The sequence below is a fragment of the Chaetodon trifascialis genome, chromosome 1 (assembly GCF_039877785.1).
Source record: "Chaetodon trifascialis isolate fChaTrf1 chromosome 1, fChaTrf1.hap1, whole genome shotgun sequence".
Lineage (NCBI taxonomy): Eukaryota > Metazoa > Chordata > Actinopteri > Chaetodontiformes > Chaetodontidae > Chaetodon > Chaetodon trifascialis.
Window position 1 is genome coordinate 14,675,349 of NC_092056.1, and position 13,493 is coordinate 14,688,841.

The window sequence follows — 13,493 nt, forward strand, 5'->3', positions numbered from 1 at the left end:
CTAAATCCTTGCAAGCTCCTACAAAGTTTGTCCCTCTGTCGGAACGCAGAAGTTTTGCTGGACCCCGAATTGAGAAGAACCTCCTCAGAGCATTGATAAAACTGTCAGTTGACATGGTTTCAATCAGTTCAATGTGCACTGCTCTGGTTGACATGCACGTAAAGAGCACAGCCCATCGCTTGCTCTCCGCACTTCCTCCTCTTGTGCGGCGTGTCATGATGGTCCATGGCCCGAAGACATCAAGGCCTACCGAAGTGAACGGTGGTTCAGGAGCGAGTCTGTCTGTGGGCAGATCTGCCATTTTTTGGTCCTCCAATCTCCCTCTCAATTTGCGGCAGGTAACACACTTGTGTATGACAGAAGACACCAAGCGCTTACCTCCAATTATCCAGTATCCAGCACCTCGGATAGCTCCTTCAGTAACGTGTCGCCCTTGGTGAGCCACTTGTTCATGGAAATGCCTGATAAGCAACGTAGCAATATGATGGCCGTGTGGAATGATCAATGGGTGCTTTTCCTCTTCTGTCAGCTCGGCAGAGGAGAGACGACCTCCGACACGCAACAGGCCATCTTTATCCACTGCTGGATTGAGCTTCTTGAGTGTGCTTCGCTTCATAATTGTCTGTCTGCCTTCTTTAAGACATTTGAATTCCTCCTTAAAGGCTGTGTGCTGGACAGACTGAATGATTAGCACCTTGGCTCGTGAAAGTTCACATATGCTGGGCATTTCTTTGAAACATTTCCATCCTTTCATTTCTCCGTCATCTGTTTTTCCTTTGAAGGATGCTGCAACGTGAATGAGCCTGGCTAAGGTACGACAGAGTGTGCTCCACCTCGAGCACTGCTCAAGGTGTTGTGAGTTCAATAGGGGCTCTGACACATTGGTTGCCAGAGTAACAACCTCAGGACGAACCTCGTCGTCAGCTTCAGGCTCGATGAGGTCGTAAAGACTTGCTTCAGGTGTCTCTGCTGCTTTGTTGGAAAACAAGAAGGCAGGGCCTGTGAACCAGTTACTGTGTTGGAGTTGAGCTGCTGATGTAAACCTGGTAGCATGGTCTGCCGGGTTCAGGTTTGTAGGCACGTAATACCATTGGTTTGGGTGTGTGGATCCTCTAATCCGTGTTACCCGATTGGAAACATACATATAGAACCTTCTTGTGGAGTTGTGTATGTACCCAAGCACAATTCTACTGTCCGTGAAAAACTTTACAGTACTCACTTTAATGTCCATCTCATCTCTGATCAGCTCAAATACCTCAACAGCAAGAACAGCCGCGCAGAGTTCCAAACGTGGAACGGTGTGGGCAGGACGAGGAGCCAGTTTTGACTTCCCGATGACAAATCCGACATGATACTGTCCTCCAATGTCAGCAGCTCTCAAGTAGGCTACAGCTCCAATAGCTACTGTGGAGGCATCTGAAAAGATGCACAGTTCTTTCTCTTGTGTTAAAGACAGTGAGACTGGAATGTAGCACCGCTGGATCTGCAGATCTTCAAGAGCCTTCAAAGAGTCCTTCCATAGGATCCACTCTGCTTCCTTTTCTGGGGGGAGAGGATCATCCCACTCTCTTTGTTCAGATGACAGTTCGCGGACCAGGGCTTTCCCTTGCATTATTACTGGAGCTACAAAGCCCAAGGGGTCGTACAAACTGTTAACTGTCGACAACACACCTCTTCGTGTGAATGGCTTCTTTTCCTGGGACACCAGGTAAGTAAAGCTGTCAGTCTCTAGGTTCCAGGAAAGCCCCAAGCTCCTCTGAAGAGGGAGAGGATCCATTCCAAGGTCGAGATCCTTCAGATCCTTTGCTCGGTCCTCTGCTGGGAAGGCTTCCATTACCTGGCTGCTGTTTGATGCCACTTTGTGAAGTCGCAGGTTGGATTCTGCTAACATCTGTCTGGTCCGTGTGAGAAGATCTATTGCCTCTTCAGGTGTGGCAACTGACATGAGACCGTCATCAACGTAAAACTGTCTTTCAACAAATTGTCTTGCATCACAACCATGTTCTCGTTCACCCTCTTGAGCTGCTCGTCTCATGCAGTAGATAGCAACGGCAGGTGAGGGGCTATTTCCAAACACATGGACCTTCATCCTGTATTCTACCACTGCTTTGTTGATGTCGTTGTCCTCATACCAGAGGTACCGAAGGAAATCTCTATGGTCTTCTTGGACAACAAAACAATAGAACATTTGCTCGACATCTGTTGTAAAAGCCACAGGTTCTTTCCTGAACCGCAAGAGGACGCCCAACAGAGTGTTGTTCAAATCTGGCCCACTAAGGAGAACATCATTAAGAGACGTCCCATCGCATGCAGCACTCGAGTCGAACACGACCCGTATCTGGTTTGGCTTTTGCGGGTGGTACACACCGAATGTGGGCAAGTACCAATGTTCTTTGTCTTTGTCCAAAGGTGGAGCAGACTCAGCTTGATCACTGTCCAACATCTTCTGCATGAACTTAATGTAATGATCTTTCATCTCTGGGTTTTTCACCAAAGTCCTCCGCAGTGAACAGAGACGTTTTAAAGCTTGCTCCCTGTTGCTCGGAAGCTGTCTTCTTGGACAGCGAAAGGGTAAAGGAGCCACCCAGCTGTTCCCTTCGTTTTGATGGACCTTTGCATCCATGATGGTAAGGAAATGTTTGTCATCCATGGACAGTGCTGGTTTGTTGTCATCTTTAGACCTGTCAAACACTGAACACCCCAGATTGTCTGCACTGAGGGTGGGCCTTGTATTCTTGTCACAAGCAGGAAAGACTGAACCATGATATTGTGTTATGCACCCGTAGTCATCTTTCACATGGATGCTGTTTGGACATGGTTTTAGAAAGGATGTACGACCATTGTTCAGCATGTTAGTCTTGTAAACACTGACCTCTGATGGCTTGTGAACTGTTCCCAAGCACACTTCTCCAACGATGACCCAGCCGAGGTCTAGCCGCTGAGCGTAAGGTGCATTATGGGGCCCATTTATTTGCTCACGCACTTTATGCACCCGTAGGATGTCTCTCCCTAAGAGCAGAAGGATCGGAGCATCTAGGTCTACAGGTTGAATCTTATCAGCAACTGAGAGCAGGTGGGGGTGGTGGCGCGCGACCTCTGGAGAGGGAATTTCTGACCTTTCATCCGGCACCATGTCACACTCTATCAAGGGGGGTAAGGGAAGCTGGAGTTTCCCATCCATGGACTCGATAGAGAAATTAACAGCTCTCCTTCCTGAAGTCTCCGTTTTCCCAGAACATGTTTTTAGGGTGTATGGGGTGTGGCTGGCTTTTACTTTGAAAAGGTCAAAGAATTCTGTTTTGGCGAGGGACTTGTTACTTTGTTCATCCAGCACCACATACATTCTAATTGCCTTCTCTTTTTTCCCTGTTGGAAAAGCTCTCACTAAACAGATTTTGGAACACGAGCGTAGACTGTCGGCCTGGCCACAAATCTCTGTACACTTAGAGGTTACTGAAGATGAGCATTCACCGTGCTCCCCGCTGTTGCTTCCTTCAGCTACAGCACTCTGTGTGGGTGTGAGAGGGGGATCTGGATGCAGTGCGGCGATGTGCTTCTCACTGTTGCACTCTAAACACTTGATGGTTACCTTACAGTCTCTTGCCATGTGTTGAACAGAACCACAACATCTATAACAGATGCGATTCTCTTTTAGGTAGGCTTTGCGCTCTTCCAGGGGTTTGCCTCTGAAGAGCTTGCACTTTTTCAATGGGTGCGGTTTTTTGTGTATTGGACACTGACGATCGGGCTCCTCTAATTTCTTCAGAACAGGATCGGTTTGGATGCTTGATTGCTCTGCAGGGATGTCTACTTTGTGTACAGTCACAGAGGTTTTACGATGAGGCTGTACAAGCTTTTCTGGTCTACAAGACACATGACTGCTGGGGGTGGATAGAAAGAAGCTTGGGTCATTTCTTATTTTTGCTTGCCGTTGAATGAAATTGGAGAAGACACAAAAGGGAGGAAAAGCCACTCTGTAATCCTCTTTGTAGTTGCTTCCAACAGCTGTCCACTTTTCTTGGAGGTTAAAGGGGAGTTTTTCTACTATTTGTTTTACCCCACGAGGTGTATCCAGATATGCGAGCCCTGGTAGGGTGCCGTCCTGCTTAGCACACTCCAGTTCGAGGAGGATGTCACCTAGCTCTCTCAGCTTGACGTTGTCTTTGTTAGTCAACCTTGGAAAGTGTTCAATCTTTTTTAGCAGTGCGTCCTCGATGACCTCAGGTGTTCCATAACTCTCCTCGAGACGTTGCCACACCATATTGACACCTGCTGCAGGATTGAGGGCATGCACCGCACGAATTCTCTTTGCCTGCTCTGATGAGTCGGTTCCCAACCATCTTATCAACAGGTCTAGCTCCTCCCTGGCAGAGAGATTCAAATCCTTTGTTGCACTTAGAAAAGAGGCCTTCCATGACCAATAATTTTCAGGTTTATCATCAAATTGCAGAAGCCCAGTGCTTATCATTTCTCTCCGAATGAGATATCTTGCAAAGTCCTCATGAGCACCTTTTGGCTCAGGTAAGTATTCTCTTTCTGGATTGGTTGTGTATTTTGGAGTACTGTGAGGCTGAATATTGTCTGTGTTCATTGTAGGCTCTTTCTTTATGTCTTTGTTCACAGCCTGTGTGTTTACTTTACTCTCATCAGACTCCACTGTTACACGTTTTGAGGGCAGTTCTGCAAAATGCTGCTGGATGTACTCACATGTGCGTTGTACAGGACTGATGGGCTTGTCTGTGTCACAGGGTTCTTGTGTGAGCTCCCCGCTTTCCACTTCAGCTTCCTCATAGGCTTCCATTTCAGCTTCAGCTGCAGCAACAGCTCTTTCACACTTCAGAAGATGGAGATTTGCATCCAGTTCTGCTCTCTGTTTCATCATGTTAGCTTCTCTTTCGGCGTAAACTAATTGTGCTCGGGCAGCTTTTGCCTTAGCATAAGCTTTTGTGGCTGTTGATGATGAACGCTGAGAGAGTCTAGTGGATGCTCTGGATGACTGTGACTTAGCATCGAATGACTGAGGAAGCATCTGCTCTTCGGTTTCTTCGCCTCCACTAGCTTCATTTTGCTGCACAGTGGTGTGCTCCTTATGGTAACTTTTCCCTGAGCGTAGACTCATGCTTGCTGAATAATGTTTTGTAGTGCTTGAGCCCGCCGTAGATTAGTCTTTTTACTATGCTGCCCTCGCAGCGCGTGCTCTTGTGCGTAGCTAGACAGCTAGTTAACATCCAAAAAGGGGTCTTCAAATAAACACACAGGGCTTGCTTTTCCTGTATTTTACTTGAGTCTTTACCTCTTTCTTTCATGTAAAACTGAAACATTACAGAGAAAATAAAAAAGGATCAGTATATAAGCACTGACATATTCACATTGACGGTAAGTATACACACGTAACTATGGCAACCGAGCATAAAGTTTTTACCGACATACAAATCTGCAATATACTACATAAGACACAACTTCACTACTTATCAAAACATTGTGTTTATGTACACATTTTACTTACAGACTAATGATCTCCAAGGCAGAAGCGTATCATAAAAACATTTGCAACATCGTGAATTCGGCTCTGACCGACTTGGCTGTCTGCTCGACGTGAGAGATGAAGCTAGCTAGCAAGAAACACGGTAACGTCAAAGATAGGTTGTGAGGTAAGAGCGCTCACTCTGTGGCTAATTCCGAAAACCAAACAACAAAACAGAGCGCTCACTCCGACGCTGTTTTCAAATCCAACTGGCAATAGCTTTTTAACGTTTTAAATCATTTTAACTAACTTATTTAACTTATCAATTTATTTATCTAACTTCAAAGACAGCACAGTGGTCTTTGGTCATTTCCAAATAAAGGCACATGCTTACAGTTTCCCCGTTATAAAGTGATTGTAAAACTTCTAGAAAATAATCTGCGGCACTAGCTGTAGTCTGTATCCTGTCAGTATAGTAACTGGCTACAAGGAAATTTAAAACACAGCCAAGACTACTGCTAACCACCGATGAAAGGCGCTAGGTCTACATCTAGTGGCCTGTACAAACACTTCACCTCTAATTGTAATGTACAAAAAGTACTGTATCAGTCATGTGTACACCAGATGACTACATGGAGTAATGCCAATAAACATCACAAAAGAAGTTAATAAATCGTTCTATCAATAAATCTCCACACTTTTAGCAACCTCACTTATATTTCACAACACATGTCTAATCAATCTCCAAACCGAAACGCAGCCATATAGGTCACATTTTCAGAGCTACAGAAAAAATGATTGCAGACAAATTCGTGTCGCTAAAGTCAAGCAAATAGATTTTCCTGCAACGTACAAAGATGATTAAAACGAGCCCGTCGTACTTCCGGTTTTGCTTAAATAAATCATATTTCCACTTGAGCTTGGTTTAAGTGAGTTCACGATATAGCGGATATCAATCTTTTCGTTAAAATAAAGATAAGCTCTTCATTTTGCGGTTGTACGTGTAATTTTGTGCTTATTGTGTTCCATTTAACTTGTTCCGGCTTGTTCTTTTTCGGATAGACCTCCGTTTTTTACTCTTTGATAATATCTGTTCAATCATTGGCTGTCTGACACATATCCCACAATCCACCGCATTACAACTTCCTTTTTCCTTTCGGCCATTTTCCTCCCTCGTAGGTATGATACTTTTTTCTCCACAGATTTAGAGAGAATCTACCTTAATCCTTGGAATTTTTTAGATATTTGTAAATTTCACTTACAGCCCGAGATAGTGTGATTTGTCACCTTTGTAGTAAGGTGACTATTGCAGTGCATTTCCTCGCTATATTCCTAAACAGCCTGTGTGTTAGTAGTGATCCCCGGTCAAGTGGTGTTAGTGTGTGCGCCTGTTAGCGTTGCTGTTGCCATATTTTAATAATGCCCGTCAAATAAAAGTGAACGCGTGTAACAAATACCGAAGTTGGGAAGATTATTGATTGTGGCATGTAGCAACCGTTAACGTGAATTGGCCATCAAAACAACCAGTAGCCGCGATAACCTGCTAGCTTAGCATCTCAGACGTAACATTAGCTCTGTAAGGAGTGATGGTGTGCCGGCACGACAGCCTCCTCATGTCTGTGTGCCATGCTGTGTTGCAGGGAAGTAGGCAGCCATGGCCCCCAGCCGGAATGGAATGATCTTGAACCCTCACTTCCACAAAGACTGGCAGAAAAGAGTGCGCACCTGGTTCAACCAGCCAGCCAGGAAGATCCGCAGGTGAGAGCTGCCTTGTGCTCCGGGGAGAGGGCGCTAACATGCCTTGAATAAATAGCATAGACAAACTTTATTTACAGTGTACTTTAATACCACTGGTCACATACCCAAGCTAATTTATCGATTAAGTAAAGGGGCTAATTAATTTGCAAAGCTGATGTATAACATGAATCCAAATACCATATAAGCACAGTGAGCTAGCTTCTCAATATTGACTTTTATTTTGAGTATATCTCGAAACCCATTGCATTAGAACTGTGAATGCATCAGATGTGTTTTTGTCTGAATGTGGTTTTTTTTGTTTGTTTTTTTTAAATAGGATGGTGTGTTCAATCAAAGTCTCAGGGCTCCCTTGTTATATAGAGGGTGGCATGTGTGTAAGCACACATGATTGTGATCAATCAAGTCCAGGATTTACTGTCATTGCAGTACCTGACTTGATGCCTTTTTCCCAGCACAGGACCATCATAAAGAGCATTATATTGTAATGTGTATAGGCTAGAAATGCTGTGGAAACACAAACACAGTTCCTGGAACTGAAAAGGAATGTAGTTTAACGAAGATGCCTCTGTCTTAAGGCGAAAGGCTCGTCAAGCCAAGGCCCGTCTCATTGCTCCCCGCCCTGTCGCTGGACCACTGAGGCCACAGGTCAGGTGTCCCACTGTCAGGTACCACACCAAGGTTCGTGCTGGACGTGGCTTCACCCTGGAGGAACTTAAGGTAATGCTTTGTAGTTGTCTGTAAATATATATGATTATTATTGTTATCATTATTATTATTTTTACATTGTATCCAGGAACAATCCATCAGCGATGTTACTTAGTAAATGAGTTAATCCATTGGTGCTGAAGATGAAAAAAAGCAGCAAACCAACTGAGTGCTGGTTGATTGGTTGAAACATGAAGATACCATGTGTAGGATTTGGGGGCATTTAGCATTGAGTTTGCAGGAACATGGAGGAGGACCTGCTCCCTCTATAGTTGTGAAAAGCTAACTCTAAAGTGACAGAACACAACAGTTTATATTTTCAGGTGATTATAAACCAATTAAATTATGCTTGTGAATATTAGACTTGTGTCAGCAGAACCAGTAAATCCTGCACACTGGACCTTATAATTATATGTTGTAGTCATGTCGGAGACCCTAGAAACTAGTGTTTATTGAGGTGACCTCCACCTCGGAAATGCTGTTACTCTTAACGGTACAACAGAGCAGGCTCAACCCTTTTGTGATGAATCATGCTTCCCACCCAACCAAAAAACTCAGTACCTGCAGAGGAACACAAAGTGCTGCTGAAAGACTTGATGTTCTTGCCAACATGTACCTCACCTTTCCTCCCATGTACTTGCCTGTTGTGGGAGTAAGGCTAAATGACTGTTGATGTGTATCACCTCAGAACATTTGGATTTGTTTGTTGTTTTCCTTCATGAGAAGTAGGCTCAAACAGGAGTGATGCATTTTTTAAAATTCATATCTGGTTTCTAAAGTTTACGTGTGTGTTATATTTATATATAGTACCAACTGTGTTTCTATCAGAACTCATCTTTAGGAATAAGAACCCTTAATTTCAACCACCATCTGCTTTTTAAGTTGTATTGAGAAACAAAAGCCTGTATGTAGTGTAGTCAAGTCACATCCTGGAGTTTGAGCCTCCACATCAACCAGATTGTCTGTGAGCAAACATTGTGTCAATTTTCTGTAAAATGCTTCCTTTTAAAATGGGCACACAATATATTCCTGGACACTAAATTGTGTGGGAGGAAGTGGAGAGCACTATGTTGCAGTTAATTAGGTTGAAGTGTTGAATCATGATTAATGGGATGTAATTGAGTGACTTTATTTATCATTAATGTAAACAAAGTTTGCTCTTCTAAAATACCATTATGTTAATGGACCAGATAATCAACATCCTGACAAAGACTTTGTGCGCTCACAGTTTATGCGGAGCTCTGTCCATGTAGATGGAGAAGAACGTGTGAAGTACCTGGCCTGGCATGTCATCAGTGACTGTTGGCAGACGTGTTCTGAACTATTTAACAGTTTGGTTTTGGAGCAGTCAGATGATGACAAATCTCCGGAATCTCTGTAATTACTTGATGAATACTTTGAACCCCTTTTCTGATGACTGCTTACTCCACATAGAAAACCAAACTGAATGAGTATCTTATGTAGTAGACGTAAGATTCAAATCCGAGGTTATGTTTAACTCTTGATGTTCTGGTCTCCTGCCCGCAGGCAGCTGGCATCCACAAAAAGACAGCCCGCACCATTGGCATCTCTGTTGACCCTCGCCGTCGCAACAGATCTACAGAATCTCTGCAGGCCAACGTGCAGCGTCTGAAGGAGTACCGCTCCAAACTCATCCTGTTCCCCAGGAAGGCTTCTGCTCCCAAGAAGGGAGACAGCACTGTAAGTTTCTTTTCTGTCACATGGAGCACAAAAATGTAAGAGGTTCAGATCCAATTTGTAAAGCATGTGATGTGTATTAGTGGTTGTTAATGAATTGTTTCATGATGAGATTGTTTGGCTCATTTTCCTGAGATAAACAAGTGTTAACGCATTACACAAAGGCATGTGGTCAGTAGGAGTGAGTCATCTCTCAAAAGTCCAATTTTAGAGCTCTCTCCAATGTTTGTTTACTATTGGTCCATCTTCTGAAAATGAATGCACAGCTTTTACACATTGTAACATGGAGTGTTGTATAAAGCTAAGAGTCCTGTCAAACATAAGAATGTATTCTTTATGTATTTTGAAATAATGAACCCAAGTGTAGAGATGGTCTTTGATGGAGCTCAGATTTAGCCCTAATCTGTGCATCTTTCTGTATCTGAACTTTTCAAAATGCAGTGGAGTGATCTCTGCATGACACTGTTTATTAAACTTAACTCTTTCTTACAGCTGCAAACCTTCAGTGAAAGATCATAATTTGAATTCTAAATGCCATTTTACTGGGTTATTAGATTGGATGTGTCAGGAGCTTTATTAGTCTGCATGGGATGTGACCGAATGAAACCGAGGACATGCTGGTGAACTTTTCAAATTCAATCAAATATGAAAACTAATTCATCCATGTAGTGATGCATTTTAGAAGGTTTTCTGGGAGAGTATGACGCTGATAGGTAAAAACATCACTGCTTACTCTACCTTGCTTGTCAGTGTACTGTTAAATGTCTGTACAGATTACATGTGACACTTGTCATCAAGTCAGTCTGCAAGTGGATCACTGTGGTTGAACATGAATAACCAGCCTTATTCAGCTCTTTTTTAAAACAAATAATTTCAGTCTAAATTTATGTCTGCCTCATAGCAAGCTATGCTGAGTGCTATGCATGTTTTTTGTTGCTTTGAAGAATTAACCATTTGTAATCTTTTCAGGAGGAGGAACTGAAGATGGCCACTCAGCTCACTGGTCCAGTCATGCCCATCAGAACTGTACGTTTTCATTTTTTTCAAGATTCCACTAGAACCCATCATGTATTCAAAAATAGATTACGATAGATAATAATGAGATCACTTGAAATATACGTGATAAGTTTTAGGTGAAATTGAGGGAGAGTCTTATCATTGCAACAGCACAGCAGTTCACATTGAACTGGCTCGATTTTGCCTTTCGTGTGCTGGCTGTCATGTTGTCAGTGATGTCCGTTCAGAAAAACAAGAAGCTGTTTGTTTTGAATCTCAGCAGTCAAATGATGACAAATCTCCGGAATCTCTGTATTTCTTTGATGAAACATTTGAACCTATTTTCTGATGACTGCTTTTAGAAATCAAACCAGGAAAGCAAATTGGTTGTCCCAAAACTTAAATGCCATAAAGTTGGACTTTTAGTATATCATTGTCAAATTGATTGTGTAATTTGTTTTTGGCAGGACATAAAAATTGTGATATGTATATAACTATTTTCCTTTTCTTCTATTCCAGGTGCACAAGAAGGAGAAGGCCCGGGTTATCTCTGAGGACGAGAAGAATTTCAAGGCTTTCGCCAGTCTGCGTATGGCCCGCGCCAACGCTCGTCTTTTTGGCATACGTGCCAAGAGAGCCAAAGAGGCCGCCGAGCAGGATGTGGAAAAGAAGAAGTAAACATAGTCACTATGGAACTTTGCAAAATAAAGTGTTTAAAAAGATTAATGTGAGAATGTCTTGATTGTGATCTCCGTCAGGGTTTTGGTGATGTAGCCATAGATCAGGGGACTTCACGGAGTAGAGTCTCACAACACACTGAGGCAAATGCATTGAGTCTGGTAAATGCTTAAAAGAACTGGGTGTCAAAACAGATGGATCACTTTTTCAGGTATCAATACAGGCAAGATCTGATTTATAGTTTGTATCAAATGTGCTGAAATAACTGTCGGGTTTGGATTGCAGCTCCGAGTATTTGACCATGGTCAGTACCTGCGGTCTAAAGTGAAAACTTAGAACAGTATTTGCATTATTGATTATTTCAACCATAGTGTTGCTTTGGGACCTGGGTCGAGAAAACAGGAAACAGGAACAAACTGTCAAAACAAATCGTCCATAAAAACCCCAATTGTTAAAAACGTGTAAGCCTAATAACAAACCTGATTCCAAAAAGAGTTTGTAAAACACAATGTGATCATTTGCTCATTGTTTCTGACATACACTCAACTCATAAACAAATCTGCTTATTCTGAATTTGATGCAGCTAACACATTTCAAACAAGTTGGAACAGGAGCAGCTAAAGATGGAATGCTCCAAAAACACCTGTTTGGAACATTCCACAGGTAAACAGGTTCATTGGTAACAGGTGATGGCATCATGATTGGGTATGAAGGGGGCATCCTGGAAAGGTTCAGTCGATCACAAGTGAGGATGGAGTGAGGTTCACCACTTTGTGAACACATAAATGTATAAAGGATGTTACTATATGGGCTCAGACACTGTAAAAGAGTTGTTGGGAAACAGTTTATCTGCAAATGATTGCGTTCTGTTTTTTATTTCCATTTTACATAGTTCCCCAACTTTGTAATCGGGGTTGTCAAAATAGGCCTTTTTGCTTGTCATTGTAGGAAAAGTACAGGTGATAATAAACATGTCTGAGTTGCATTCACCTGATACAAAACAAAAATGAATGAGGTGTTTCCCCAGTCACTGCTTGCAGGTTTATCTGATTGTACATTGACATCAGTCTCAAGTGTATAAGCTGTGAACTAAAACCTAAATGTAGGATTCAGCGTTCACATGAGGCTCATAATTACAGCAGTAGGTGGCACTAGAGGCACAAAATATAACTCATTAATGGAAACAAAAAGCATTAAAGAGTAGTGTTGTTGACTGTAGCTGAGGAATGTGAATCCATTTCCAACCAGCTGGATTTTTTGAAAGCTGGTTATTAACCTGACGTGGCAGCATAATTAATAGACAATTGAGCAGCAAATTTGCAGATTAACTTATGTCAGAAACTCAGCAGTTAGCAGAAGAAAGCTGCCGGCAGAATCTGATACCTGTAAATTCAAACTTGTCCTGTTAAATTGTATTTTAACGAGTTGGAGAGTCTAAAGCAGGCAGAGCCTCTTAAACACGACAGGCTATTAGAATATTAAAAGATTTGTACATACAGCATGTTAACACACAGGTAGGAGAGGTGGGGGAGGTCAGGAGGGAGGAGCAATAAAAAAAAATCTCATCCCAGTGGGACATTTATACATGCAGCTGCTGGGGGAGGGGGGCAAAGTTGAATTTTAATTTTCATACGGAGCGTTATGTGCTGGCAGACACGAACCCAAACAGACTGTTAATAAGGAAGTCTGCTATGACAACGCAGAGTCTGGACATTTCTAAACTGTTTGCACATGTTTGGTGTGCTGTGTTGTTCTGATTACGTGAAATGAGTGAATAAAAAGTGAATCAACAAATCAACACAGCCTCAGAGAAACTCCTCCAACGGACTGAGGATGTCTATTCCAAATGCATTACCATGTAAAAATGTCCACTTCCAGACATGATCCCAAGTCCAACATGTCAACCTATACAGACTGAATGAGGACAGCGTGAGGCTAAATGTCCTTGTCTGTGCCTCCTTCAGTGTCCTCTTTTCCAGCTGTCTGAATGCAAATAAATTATTCAGTTAATGGAGGTGAGCGGACAGTCAAGTCATTTTGGACCAGGAGTGATTGATAGGCTGAAATGGGAACTCAAATTGATGGTCCTTAAGATCAGGCGCTGCAAAATAACCAATTTACCACTCGAACGTCACAGGACTCCATGACCTCTTAGCACCTGTGCTAAGTGTGTTACTGGGGTTTAACTCATAAA

At 42.7% G+C, this 13,493-nt stretch overlaps 1 protein-coding gene and 2 non-coding genes across 3 annotated transcripts; all 3 read left to right on the top strand.

Annotated features, from left to right (window-relative positions):
- The first annotated feature begins 6,600 nt into the window (after positions 1 to 6,600).
- On the top strand, positions 6,601 to 11,343 carry rpl13 (ribosomal protein L13). The gene is made up of 6 exons (XM_070960988.1): positions 6,601 to 6,643; positions 7,105 to 7,222; positions 7,798 to 7,939; positions 9,455 to 9,628; positions 10,595 to 10,651; positions 11,141 to 11,343. Exons 2-6 carry the CDS (start codon positions 7,119 to 7,121, stop codon positions 11,297 to 11,299), a joined length of 636 nt encoding a protein of 211 aa, XP_070817089.1. The 5' UTR covers positions 6,601 to 6,643; positions 7,105 to 7,118; the 3' UTR covers positions 11,300 to 11,343.
- On the top strand, positions 9,281 to 9,357 carry LOC139336592 (small nucleolar RNA MBII-202). Its single transcript, XR_011602480.1, has one exon. It is a non-coding gene; the product is annotated as a small nucleolar RNA MBII-202 (small nucleolar RNA).
- LOC139336587 (small nucleolar RNA MBII-202) lies at positions 10,910 to 10,988 on the top strand. The gene has a single exon (XR_011602479.1). It is a non-coding gene; the product is annotated as a small nucleolar RNA MBII-202 (small nucleolar RNA).
- Positions 11,344 to 13,493: the final 2,150 nt, after the last annotated feature.